At 39.1% G+C, this 14,980-nt stretch overlaps 1 protein-coding gene across 1 annotated transcript in view; it reads left to right on the forward strand.

The window, feature by feature from the left end:
* Nucleotides 1-14,980, forward strand: part of COL25A1 (collagen type XXV alpha 1 chain) — a 405,096-nt gene that overhangs the window by 307,824 nt on the left and 82,292 nt on the right. The window contains exons 17-18 of the mRNA XM_083178307.1: nucleotides 159-194; nucleotides 3,357-3,401. Coding sequence (XP_083034433.1) covers nucleotides 159-194; nucleotides 3,357-3,401 — 81 coding nt within the window. The remainder of the gene's footprint in view (nucleotides 1-158; nucleotides 195-3,356; nucleotides 3,402-14,980) is intronic.

Consider the following 14,980-nt stretch of genomic DNA (forward strand, 5'->3'; position numbering starts at 1 on the left):
TTAATTATGCTACCTGTTGTACAATTAACTTTCCATTTTACCAACTCTTAAATAAAATTAAATGCCACTATTTTTCCCATATCTTGTATTTAAAAAAACTTAAATTGTACTTATTGTAAATATATGCAGTTGGTAGTTTTAATCTATTTCTGTTACAGGGGGAACCAGGAGAATCAGGGCGCTCAGGGCAGAAGGTAACATTGACAAAGAATTTTCTGCACTAATCAGTTTATGTTGTGAACATTGATTGTAGCAACACTCTATAGAATCATGTTAAAGTCAATACAATTTACCAGACACTCCACTAACTTCTTTTTTCTGTACTATAAATTCATGGAAGTTCACATTAATGTTGACCAAATGTATTATTTTAATATCTTATATATTCTCATTAGAAATGTATGATTACTTTACAAATAGTGCTAATCATTTATTATGATTTTAAGATTATGATATTTTTCTTTATATAATTTGCAATCCATTATGTTTTTCTCCGTTTGTTACAGCTTTTAATAGAACTAACGTAAATTTTCTCTGCTGCTGCGTTTGAATTTAACCAATGCATGTCTAACTGACGTAACACTTTGTCACTACTATATGCAAACTCTTTACATTCCTTTAAGACAATAAAAGCTTTCAAAGATTAAAACACCTAGGAAAGGTAGTATCAACATGAGTTATTTTCACTAAGGGTTATATTTACCAAAGATTGATTTAACTTGTTTTTGTACCAATTATTATTTGATGAAAATTGATCTACATTAAATCAATGTTGTGTTTCAGGGGCAAAAACATACATTTACAGATAATTTTTATATACATTGTTAAATAAGTAAATGTTAATTTAGCCCTAAAAACACAACATTGTGCTTGTTCTATTAAACATTGATAAAGAGCAACCTTTAATAAATATACTTCTTACAAGGAAAACTAAACAAGATTTTACACAATCACTATGAATCATTTTCTCTTGGGGCCATAGACTGATTTATATGATTTAAAAAAAAACTATAATAAATTGTGCTTAAGACATCTGTACATGCACAAAGTAGCTCAGTCTGAACACATTTTTATTATTAATTAGTGTTAATATGGCTCTTTTAATATGATGAAATAATAAATGATATCACTGCCATATAACAGCCATCTGATCTGCTAATTTGCTCATTTATTTATTATACTAGTTTGTAGTGGTTACTAAATAACAAGACTAAAAAAAAATATAAATAAGTTTCACTCCTCCGATAGTTTGCTGTCATACAGCGTTTAACGAAATTGTGTTTTTCCTGTGTGTCACAAAAATTCTTAATCCAAAAGTTGAAAAATGTGTTAACTTAAAATTGTTAACTAAATTGAACAGAGCAACCATGTTAAGATCTTTTGCATTAAGATTTTACAATGACAAAAGTTTGTGCTAAGATGGTTCCAAGTCTTCTCACTGCTTGTTAAAAAATAGCCATACCTTGTATCTAACATTAAGATTGTCTTTTCAATGTAAAAGTGCATAGCTCTATGGAAAATAATCAATTAATTTGAGATTTTCTGATACTGTAGATAATGATCCATAAAGTTTCAACAGTTTGACAAGTCAGCTAAAAGATTGAGGCCTACAGTACTTTCTCAGCAACAATAGTACTGTACGTTCCTCCGCAGATTATCTGATACCCAAAAGCCAAAAACTGTAATTGGACCTTTAGCATATTTTATTGTAAAATGAAAGCTAATTCCTCTCCATAGGAAAGGCGTAATAGTATATTTTAGTTTACATTTTTTGAGAGACTTGCTAAGCTTGTGTTCTCCTGAGCTATCTGGAGCCAAGAACTTAACATTGAAGCTCAAGTTTTACCAGTTGAAAATATATTTTTTTAAATTACAGAACATATGGAATTCTTTGGTATGTGTGTCTGGGACTCGTGGTTCAGCAGAAATGCACCATAGTCAGTGCCTATAAAATAATAATAATAATAATAATAATAATAATAATAATAATAATAATAATAATAATAATAATAATAAAATAATAATGTAATAATTTAATCTAGCTACTAGTTAGAAGAAGTATAATGGTAAATACTGATCCAGTCAACTAACCAAGCAGCAGCAGTAATAACTACCAAGTGACTGCAATTTGCTTTATTTACTTTGAAACATCTTCCAACCATACTGTAATTCTGTAATTCATAAGAAGTTACTATGTTCAATCATTTTCCAACTGTATGAGTACCAGGAACGAGACATTTGTGGCAATAGTAGTAGAGCAGAAATGAGGTTAGTAGGGTAATTAACTCTAACGTAAAGTTATCTCGTAATTGATAACAACAGATAGACCTAGCAGAATACAAGTGTTAAACTGGCCATTAACATCCTGCCTTGAACTTGCAGCCAGTATTGTTTGACATTTCTAAAGGACCAATGTGCACAGATTACTTTCATGTAACTTAAATGACAAAATTATGTTAGTTCATTTCTTTGAAGGAAGCAATAACACTTCAGGTAATTTTCTTAAATTATGGCATTTTGCGTGTCACTGTTTTAACATGAAAAAGACATTGAAGGCTTTGTTGAAAGTATGAAATGGTGACAGTTCCTAATGGAAAGGAAAAAATGGGCAACTAAAGCTCTAAAGTTTATACTGAGCAACAGCAGTTTTAACAATGAAACCTACCGGTATATATTATATAATATAATATAATAGAGACTATGATATTATTATTGCTCATGATTAATGGTAATGAGGCATATGGCAAAAGATGCAACAATTTAGGAGGAAAGCATCCTTACTTGTTTTGTGTAAACTTCAGACTTTTAAAAACAATTGACTAGAAAGTTGTTTAAAAAAAAAAAAAAAAAAGCTGGCGTTTAGTATGAAAACTTGCCAGTGCCTGTACACCTCCTTCCGCCTTCACTTGTGGCCCTCACTATTCTCTACTGCGTGTGCAGTGACCTAAGGAAACTGTCCTTCATCGGGCATGTACTGGCCCATGATAATGCACAATAAAGCCGGACAGGGTTCTCAGGAGCTCTGGTATTGTTGGGCTGATCTCTCCCTCCGTACTCCATAGTGGCTGTACTCCTTGTGGCCAGCACAGGACACAACTGTTATTTTTTTTTTCAAGAACCATAGTAATGTTATAAACAATATTGCAGTATGTACCATTTATATTTGCTCTCTCCCTTTGTCTAGCAGATAGCCATCTGCTTTGGACTACTAGAAGTAGCTTAACTGTGCAGTTGTTTTTGTGTTATTCTGATAGTGAATTAACACATGTTAATGTTGGTTACCCATTTACTTCACTTTGTCTTCACTTGTTAACCACCACATATTTTTTCTGTTATGTAATATAATTTTCCTGTAGGGTGAACCAGGGCTTCCTGGGCTACCTGGACTACCTGGGATAAAGGTAAAACTATCTCTTAATAACATTTTAATAGTTAAAACAAAAACAAGATAGTAGTTGAACTACTAAGCAGGTGTTGTCTAAGAGTATCAGAAAGGACTGCAGCTATTTCCTAATGATCTAGAGCAGTGGTTCTCAAATTCGGTTCTCGGGGCCCCACACAGTTTATGTTTTCCTGGTCACTGGCAGGAGCACTAAGCATCACCAACTGTCACACTTTAAAAATCCACTGGTGACCTGGAAAACATGAACTGTTTGGAGCCCAGAGGATCGAGTTTGAGAACCTGTGATCTAGATGTTAATATGTAGGCTTGGGAGATTTAGAACAAGTCAAATAAAATCCAGCAGAAATATTGGGAGCAGATTTGGGAGGCCCAATAACCTGCCGGGCATGCACTTCTATACACTCTTTACCTAGTTGACCAGTATCTGTAAAGGTTACATGTCCCATTACATGTCCTACTCCTAACTCATTTCTATCCATGCTCTTATTCCTATATCGTTATGTCTTTATTCAATAACTTCCATATCTTTACTAATGTATCTCCATGCTCTTAGTCAGTTATCTACTGTATATGTCTTTACTCAGCTACTTTCATGCCCATAATCCATTATCCACATACCGGTCAAATCCTGCAAGTGATCCTTTGTGGTCTCTTTGAGGCTCTAGCCTTTGATTACTCTGCTCTTCTTAGCTACTCTTTTATGTAATACTTCTATACAACGTGACCATAGCCAGGGAAATATGTAAGCATACGTTGGTTGTACAACTGAATTAGTCAAATAAAGAGAGAGTTTTTCAATCTAAACAACAAATAATTAAATTGGTAAACACAAAGGAGGTAATGTAATGCAGCCCATATTTCTATCAATTTTGCCCTATTAATTACTGAATGTAATAGTACCTAGTGATGATAGATCCCATAAACAAACAAACAGGGCCTTATTCTGAGTCAGGCACATCTGCAACTGTGGCAACATGCTTAGCCAATGCAAGTATCTGCCTGTGTATGCTGATTATACATCCCTCTTCGGGGTTCCCGCCTCCAGGATTTTGGCAGCAGTAAAATGCAGAAACCTATAAACTGGGTTGGTAGATGACTGCCAGAGGGTTTGGCCATCTTCCAATCACATGAACAGTACTGTACCTCATGTGGTCCAGACGCGATTCAGCTTCATTAACTACTCCTACTACTTTAAATCACTGTCCAAGACAGCAACCAAGTTTACTGTAAGTATTGACAGGATTTGGTCTTCAGCCCTGTACGGAGAAGTGTTTTGCTGCAATAGCGATCAGGAGACCTCATGCTGATTTATAGCTGTCATTATTCACTAAAGCTTTTTGATTTCATTGTTTTCTTGTCGCAAAGAGTGAGAACATTTCAATGTGGAATCAGCTGAGCATCTTTACATGGTGTGTGCAGAACCTTTCTTATTTCATTAAGTGACGTTCCACTTGAAATGTTAGAAGCGGAGAGAGACGTTTTCCTTTGAGGCCTGTGACAAATACCATTGTTAACAAACACAGCAATGATGTTAGAGCATATAAATAGGGAGAAAATTATTACAGAATGAAAGCTTGTTTTATGATTCATGCGGATGTCTGTGTTAATGCAATTGTTGTGGGCGATGATAGCAATTCTTCATTTTATAGCAGGGCATTAGCAAGTCAACAAGGCTTTCTTTTCATGCCCCATTTCTTTTTTCTCCCACTCTTCTGGGATTCTATATTCTATAAGTTAACATAAGTAGTCTGCTTCTTATGGGTCTGGGTCCTAAGAACAGTACATGCTACTAATTTTCCTCTCAGCATTTCTGTGTTTAACTTTCTACTACTTTACACCACATCTATGACATATATTATATTTCTAATGCCACGTACCCACTATACGATATGCGGCACCGCTGATATCATTAACCTGCCACAAAACGAACGATCCATGGTTTTAAACACTAAACAATATTGCTTATGATGTCATTCAGTGATGTCAAAAGGACCCCCTCCGAACTTGCAGTCACTGACAATATCATCAGATTTGACTGCATATTCAGACGATAGGGGTTATCTTTAATGATTGCACATCGTTAACAATAAAATGGGTGCACACTGAATGATATGTTCAGTATGATGATATCATTAATGGTATCTTTAGCGTGCATATCGTTAACACAATTCATATATTGCGTACCCACCTTGAGGAGCAGAAATCACAGTAATGTTTTTGTTTTTTTTACTCAGAGCTGGCGAATTTCTGCGATGCTCTGTATTGGGGTTTATTACTGTGCATTTATATGCTTATGATTAGCTCCCTCTAGTGACCAATAGGAGAAATACCAATGACATTAGCCCAGAGTTTATAATAGCTCTAGGAAATGTTATTCCTTTATTCATGGCTGTGTGCCTGTATTGAATGGAAATTGTGTATTGATTGTACGTAGAGTACCAGTTCTGTAACTCAGTAAGTAAATAAAACATTTAATTAAATCATTTGAGCTGAGAACATCTATAAATAAAACATACATTACAGATGTAATATATTGCTTTGTTTTCTTGATTTTATTTCTCTTGAAATGTTTCAGATTTTCCAATTTCATCCTTGCACTAACTATATACTTCCATCCTTCATCACTTAGCTATATCTCTTAAGCAAATTTTGTTGAGGTTATATTCACCCACTAGTTCCACTTAATGGCTGCAAGTTGGTTCTTATGCAAATGGATGTTCCAATTGGGCCTGATAGATAGTCCTGTACAGTCCTTATCAAGGTTCCTATGTTCCTAGTGTCGCCTCTGTTCCTTCTAAAGCTGGCCATACATCAGAAAGATCGATCTAAAGCTGGGTACACATATGTACAATTTCATTTTTCTTGCGACCGTTCGATCGACCGAATACACGTTCGGCCGTCCAAAACATACGACCGTTCTGCGCGTACACATATGTACAATTTTACTTGCGACATCATAGAAACATAGAATTTGACGGCAGATAAGAACCATTTGGCCCATCTAGTCTGCCCCTTTTTTACCCTTCAGGTAAACTCAACCCTTTTTAATCCTTATTTCTTTGTAAGGATATTCATATGCCTATCCCAAGCATGTTTAAATTGTTCTACTGTCTTAGCCTCTACCACCTCTGATGGGAGGCTATTCCACTTATCCACTACCCTTTCTGTGAAGTAATTCTTTCTAACATTTCCCCTGAACCTACCTCCCTCCAGTTTCAGTGCATGTCCTCGTGTTTTATTACTTGTTTTCCTTTGAAGAAAATTTCCCACCTGTACTATGTTAAAACCCTTGATATATTTGAAGATTTCTATCATGTCCCCCCTTTCCCTTCTCTGCTCCAAACTATACATGTTAAGATCTTTTAGTCTATCCAGGTAAGTTTTGTGATGTAGGCCATGAACCATTTTAGTTGCCCTTCTTTGTACACTCTCCAATGTATTTATATCCTTCTGAAGATATGGCCTCCAGAACTGGACACAGTATTCCAGATGAGGTCGTACCAATGACCTATAAAGTGGCATTATTACGTCTTTTTTTCTGCTACTGATTCCTCTCCCTATGCAACCAAGCATCTGACTAGCCTTCCTCATTGCTTTGTTACATTGCCTCCCTGCCTTTAAGTCACTTGAAATAGTGACTCCTAGATCTCTTTCCTCCTCAGTAGTTTCCATTATAGTACCCTTGATACTATATTGAGCCTTTGGGTTTTTGAGTCCCAAGTGCATAATTTTGCATTTTTTAGCATTAAACTGTAGTTGCCATTCTCTTGACCAATTCTCAAGTTTACTTAGATCATCAGTCATTTGATTTACCCCTCCTGGTGTGTCTACTCTGTTGCATATCTTTGTATCATCTGCAAAAAGGCATACTTTCCCTTCAATACCATTTGCAATGTCACTGACAAAGATATTAAAGAGCACTGGTCCAAGTACAGATCCCTGGGGTACTCCACTGGTAACATGTCCCTCCATAGAATGCACTCCATTTACGACAACTGTCTGTTTCCTATCCTGCAACCAGGTTCTTATCCATTTAAAATGGGTGCACACTGAATGATATGTTCAGTATGATGATATCATTAATGGTATCTTTAGCGTGCATATCGTTAACACAATTCACATCCGATGTACTCCCGTCCAAACAATCGCAAGAAGAAGTATATGAGAGACCCTGTAACCCTTTGCCTGCTGTTTTAACTAATGTGTGTTTAATGCCTCACTGCCCAACACTTTAGAGGCATCACTTTAAGACATTAATCAATGTTGAAGTTTTAATAGTGTGTTATGGTGCCCTGCAAAGAGCTTCCAGCACACTCTATTAAAACTTCAACATTGATTAATGTCTTAAAGTGATGCCTCTAAAGTGTTGGGCAGTGAGGCATTAAACACACATTAGTTAAAACAGCAGGCAAAGGGTTACAGGGTCTCTCATAATGCAGCATACCACCGTGCTTTGTCAAACTGTCAAGCATATCGATCGAACATGCGTACACACTTCACTTTTGTTCCGATATGGAGCCGTCCTGTCGGATGAAATATTAAGCAGCAAAGAACCTTCGACCGACCGACCGTGGACGGCCAAGAGCGTTTTTGGCCGTTTATCGATCGCACAGCAGCAATTGGGACAGCGTACACACCTATACAATCGAACGGCCGTTTGCCCCCAGATTGGAAGAACGGCCCGACGATTGTATATATGTGTACCTAGCTTTAAGATTATTATCGATTGCGCTCATGATTGTGTACAATTTACCTTGAAATCCCCGGCAGTCCTTGTTTTTTTTGGACACACAATCTACATACAATCCATCATACAATCAGTCATACAATCCATCTGCTGCATGATTGTGTACACAAGATGTGCACACAATCTGCATACAATCCATCATACAATCAGTCATACAATCCATCTGCTGATTGATTGTATGATTTTGTACATAAGATGTGCACACAATCTGCATACAATCCATCTTACAATCAATTGAGATTGTATGATTGGGTACAATATCTTTCTGATGTATGGCCACCTTAAGCCACAGGGGGACAGTCTCAACCCCTACCTCTGGAGACGTCTACAGGGAGGATACCTTTTGAAAAAGCTGCAGCCAAGCAGCGAAATGCGTCAAGGCCTACACCTCTGAGACCCACTATCACTGCTGAACTTCACTGCCAGTGTTTTGAACTGCACCAACCCTGCCAGTTGTCTACAAAGTGAGGGACTGTTACACACCCTCCCGGGTTTTCATCCTTTGAACCAGCTGCTTCCACAAGCCAGACGCTCCCTGCAGATGTCTCCCGAGGTAGGGGTTGAGACTGTCCCCCTGTGGCTTAGAAGGAACAGAGGGGTGTGCTATCCCCCAGAGGCGACACTAGGAACAGAGGAACCTGGATACGGACTGTACAGGACTGTCTATTGGGCCCAATAGGAATGGACATTAGAACCAACTTGCAGCCATTAAGTGGAACCAGTGGGTGATTATAACCTCAACAATACGTGATATTTGCTATTTGCTATTTTTATTAATTACACATTTTTATCCTATTTTAATTTATTCGTATTATCAATTGCATTATTAACATTAAAACGTAATAACATTTTAAATCCGGTGTTTAGCGCTGTTACCCTTTTCCTTTTCTTGTATGCTCTTGACTGGGGGACTTACTACCCCCATTACTTTGTAATAGCAGCTACCTGGCACACCAGCTCGCTGCGGAGCACCCTCTTTGTATCTTTTGATATATATTCTTGTATCTTAATTTTCTTTTTACTGCCCATTGTTTACACTTTACTGTTACAGTTGTATTATATTTTATACTTTTTTAATATCTTAATGTTTGCATGTCAGTTCTTTTGGCACTACACTGTAGTAATACAAATAATTATTTAAGAAGAAACTAAGGGATCGGACATTCTTCTATCATCCAAATATGAATACATTGTATGGTAAATTTTAGATATGGATTAATACAACCTTGTGCATATAACTGTACAATTTCAAGAATAGCTGATGTACTGCTTATTGTTTAGTAGTACAAGTTCAAAATAAATTGATCAGGATCACCCCTCTTATATCATGCTCCATACTAATGGAGCATACACATGGGGTGATTTCAGCCCATTTTCTAAGCAATCTGACAAGATCGTTTAGAAAATAACCCTACATTGCTCCGTGCGTAGGGGCAATAATGATCCCTGGGCGATTGAGATCCTGCATGGAAGATAAATCTAGTCAGATCGCCAGTCAGGGCCAGTGTTCTCACCGGAGAACATTGGCCCTGACAGATTGCTCAGCACACATCGCTGACACCATGCTGTGCAGTGCTGTGTGCTTATTGATCTTGCTGAGCAATTGATCGATCTATCATTGCTCTGATCGCTCAGCACAGTCACCCGGTGTGTAGGCCCCCTTAGTATGACAGTCTAGATAGGAACTATATGTTGGCATACACCTACATCATATATTGCAATATTAGAGCCTTCATGTTTGTAAAACCAGTTTTTCTACTGTTCTGTCATGCCCGCTCTCTTGCCTAAAGCTGTAAAATATTTGACAATGTACATGTTTGGAAAACCTTATTTATACCTCAGAGGGATCATGTCTCTAGACATGTACCATGGTAAAATGCAAGGGCCGGTCCAAGGCATATCAGCCCCCCAGACAAATATATATATAGTGTTGTGGGGGTGAGGGGGGGGTGGTGCGGCCGCTCCACTGCTCACCTGCTCCATAGGGAGATCGGCACGGTGATACAGGGTTTGCGGGAGACGTTTATCTGTACCATTGGGGGGGTGCACCGACCTGCTGCTCCACTCACCTGCTCCACGTTGGGGGGGGGGGGTGTGCTACAGCTGCTGATCAGCTACAGCGCCTGGTCCACGTGTGGGGATGACCTTACTTCTTCCCACCTCATTGCCACCCTCCAGTGGCCATAGCCCACAGGCAATTGCTTAAATCTGCCTAGTGGTGGTGCCAGCCCTGAATGCAGGGCACGTTGGTTGCTCAGTGACACATATTTCCGTATGGTAAAACAAAGTGGCGGTGAGCGATGAACTTGTCTAATGAACAATCATTTTCTTGCTACCTAAAATTAAATGAGTAATTAAAGACTCCACAGGGTTCATATTTATACCGTAAACCACCATTTCTAAACAGGCCTTTAGAAAGACTTTAAAATAGAAAACAAGAAGAATAAGCATTCACTTAAAATGGAGAAAGAAGGTCACAAAATTAAAGATTTGCCAAAAGTCATTTCTGAAGTGCTTCATAAGTCTGCATACATAACTGAGCGAAACTAAATCCTGGAAGAAATTTCCAAACCCACCCGCAAAGCACAGTACAGTCATTTTCATATAATAAAGTCAGTCTGAGCGGCACATAATTGCAGACTTATTTTAGTGCAACTATAAATATGCATCCATTTATATGAATGTTTGGTCATGAAGGAAATATTTAAAGAAATAATAATATTCACAGACTTTTCCCTTTTGAAATTTTCCCCTTTCCACTATAATGTAGCTAGAAAAGCAGTCTATTTTACTGCTGGTTCCACTGTAATCCTCCCTCACAGATATCATGCTGATGAGAGCTGTTATTAGCTGTCCAGTAGGAAGTACCATGTAATAATATACAAGTTGAAGTACATTAATCAGAATTTTCCCTCATACTAGTCAGAGAAGGATTGACTTGTGTTTTTATCAAAAGTAGGGTAATAAATGTTTTGGAAATAATTGCCTCACAGCTAATCTGTGCTGTGCGTTTCTGAGGTAGGGATCATGCCGTGTGGTACTGAACCTCCAGCTACAAGGAAATATTTCATGCACACTTGCTGTGATATAAAGCAATGACCATATTTCCTGTCATACTTTTGAACAAGGATTTTTTTTATATAGAATAAAGTGGTGGCTCATGTGTTTGTGAAGTTATATGACAGCTTTGCTTTTATAAGTAGTTTACCATAGGTTTACTTCATATTACACCACATGAACATCTGTTAGAAACAAATACTCTTTGTGGCCCTGAAATTTAATTTTAGCAAATTTAGGAGCACTGGCACTGTGTGCTCCAGGTTGTAATCAAAAGGGGCTCGTAAACTCAAGTAATGAGGCAATGAAATTTGCTGCATATTAGTTGTTCCTTCATTGCTACAGTAAGTGTTTGTTTTGTCAGTGGAAAGTATGGGAGGAAGCGCACACGTTGTGCATTCAGGTTAGGCTGCGGCCTATTGCAAACGTAAACTGTAATTACACTGGCATTGTAGTCACATCTGATTTGTAGATCTGTCGGGTATCATCGACACTATGAAGGTCCACATACATTAGGTCGACTAATAAAGGTCTTCAGCGCTTAGGTCGACACATGAAATAGGTTGACATGGCAAAGGTCAACAGGGTCAGAAGGTCGACACCAGAATTAGGTCGACAATGGGAAGGTCAACAGATAAAAGGTAGACATGAGATTTTCACTGTTTCACTAAGACCTGTTGACCTTTAGTGGTCAACCTAATGTATGTCGACCTTCATAGTGTCAAGCTAGGGACCGTATCCCGATCTGTCAGGTTGATTGATGTGTGCATTGTTATATACATAGTTGAACCATGTCAAGATTCATTTGTATTCCAGATTTTTTCCTTTTTCCGTTTTTTTTTGCTTAGTCAATGGGCGGTATTCAATGCTGCTGGCGAGGGGATGTCTGTGGCGAGGGGGGCTTGTTTTCATCGAGGATCGTCAAAAACAAGCCATCCTCGCCATTTAACCCCCGTGCTGGCTGTTCGCTCTATTCAGCATTCTGGGGGACTTCTTGTCATCAGAGGAGTCCCCTGCATTTAGCCTTGAGCCTCACCATTTTGATGGTCACACTTGCCATTTCCACCTCGCTGGAAAAACCCAGCGAGGTGGAAACGGCAAGTGTAGGGGTGGTCAGTTGAAATACTGACCCGCGTGTTGTGACGGCAAGCTATCGGCACCGCTCACCATCACAGCTTGCCAAAGACCATTGAATACATGCCATTGTTTTACTATTCTCCTCACCTTCCATCTTTATCTGCGATCCTTGATTGAATATAAAGGATCAGCAATAGATGCAATAGTAAAAAAAAAAAGGGAAATTATTAAGGTCACTTATATAAGTCATTTTTATTATGCTTTTATTATGTTATTTGTCATTTACATGCCATTTTAAAGAAATGTGGTTGATTATAAGCTGCCATGTGCACATACAATATGAATACATTTCAAAATGGGATTTTTTGGAAAGGCTTAATTTCAGCACAGCTTAATCATAAGGAGTGTTCAATGGCATCATAAAAAAAACATAGGGTCTACAAAAGGGATAAACACTTGCTAGGCCGAAATTGTCTTATTTCTTGAATAGAGCTAATGAAGTTACCAAACTTCTGAACCTCCAACATGACCCCTTCCACCAGGTACACAATGCTCTGCTTCGGGAATTTCCTCTTCATTTATGATTGCGTCATCTATGTTGAATAAATAAATGAATGATTTTTTTACCCGGTGGACGGGTATGAAACTACGGGGCCCAAACTTAGGTTCATCCTAGTGATGTACTCCAAGGAAATAATAAACCACACAGGGTTCTAGCCAGACTATGGAGAAGGGAGGGTTCCAGGATGACAATGTTTACAAAAGCAAGTATTTGGAAAGAAGCTGAAGTGGCCAGCTCAGCCATCCCCAGCAGTCAGCCTGGACCCTGAGCATCTAGCAAGACAGACATTTTTTTCTTATTGGGGTTCCCAGGATTCACCCAAACCTCAAATTACAAAGATAACAATCAGTATGCAGATGGTATAGTCCCCACCATGGAGCAGGAAGAAGATGAGCCATGGACATGGCAAGTCAGAGTTTCCTAACAGAAAATACAATTCTCTTCTTCTGTTTTACAACTCCCATCTGTTGCATTCAGAAACATACTTGTCTGTGGCACGGCTGTAAAGCAGCTTTATAACACTTACATTTTGCACTAATACATTCCAGGCACAGGAAGCCGAATAGACCTGTGTAAAATGGTCATATATATACCATGAGCTTTTAATATTCAACCACAGAATTGAGATATGCAGAGCCTGAAAGAAGTTACAAAGCCAACATTTCTTTTCCAATGGTAGTGTAAATCCTCAAGTAATTTAATGGTGGTTACAATTTAGTCTGCAGCTGGTGCGCTAAATGCTAGGAAGTCTCTTTTTTTTACATTTATTGGTAGTATAATAAAATATGTGTTGTTAAAAGGTGTCAGGCTTTCCAAGTTTGTATGTTAAAGACAAGGAACTCCTAAACTAAAGACTTCCTTACTGTATATATGTAGCAAAAGTTCAGATGATATTGCAGATTACATTGTTTGTGAAACAAGTATTAATTGGAGACATAGGGCTAAATTCGTGTTTGTACACAGGCAGGGCCGGTGCTAGGCACCGGAGCGCCCCAGGTGGGGGGGTCGCCCCGGTGCCCACCGGAGCACTGTTACGGGGTGGGGGGATGATGCGGCCTCTGCAGAAGGGGGATGGAGGATGCAGTCGCTCCGGGGGGTAGAGCGAGAGCTGTGCGGCGGGAGCTGTGCGGCGGTAGCCGCCGAGTTTACTGGGGGTAGGGTCGTACCCGCTCACCTGTCGGGTGCCTGCCACGTCGATCCACAGCGGCGTCTGGCAGGGGTTGGGTAGTGATTCGGCAGCCGCTGAGTTTGCTGGGAGTGGGGGGGAAGCTGCTCACCACAGCGGCGTTGGGCGGGTGGGTTGTCAGGGGGAGATGCATCGGCAGCTGACTAGGTTGCTGGGGGTGGCGGGGGAGCCGCTTAGCCGCTCACCTACATCCAGGGGGGTTCTCAGCTCCGGACTACCGCCCTCCAGTGGCCGGCGCCCTAGGCAAATGCCTAGAGCTGCCTAGTGGTGGCGCCGGCCCTGTACACAGGTGCAATAGTGATTTTCTAGGCTACAGAGTTGCTAATGTTGGCAAGTGATATTGCTGTCCTGAAATAAAAAGTAATTTGCATCCTATATGCAAAATCATGGAATATCCAGATTAAGGGAAGTCTTATGGCTGCGCAGATTGGCCGCAGCAATAGCGACGCTGGCATTATGTTTCCTTGCATACATAATCACAGTTGAAAGCTGTTACATGGCCGAAAAACAGCTATGACGAGTCAGCATTTTTTTTGCAGCCACTTCCCATTTCCCCTCAGAATGGTCTCTTCCTGTCAATAACTCTGCAATGGAATGCTCTCTGCAAGTGTGATTCTCAAGACACCTTAGCATGTGTGCACTGCTATCACAGCCCATGCACATTCTGCTGATAATCGCTCTGTTGTATAAAAATCGCCCATTGCCTACAAACATGAATTAAGCCCACAGTGCACTTAATAAATTGTTAGGAATAACATTGTTCATCCATATGCCAGCAATACATTGCATTGAATTCTAAAAACAGTAACCCTACTCAATGTATTGTGTTATATTTCCTAAAAGGTACAAATTATTAAAGTGATTAAAGTTATTGGTTAAATGTATTATGCATCCTATTTGCTAACAATGTCAGTGACATTGAGCTTAACTCAGACCTGATCACAGGAC

This window comes from Crinia signifera, chromosome 1 (assembly GCF_055691185.1).
Source record: "Crinia signifera chromosome 1, ASM5569118v1, whole genome shotgun sequence".
NCBI lineage: Eukaryota > Metazoa > Chordata > Amphibia > Anura > Myobatrachidae > Crinia > Crinia signifera.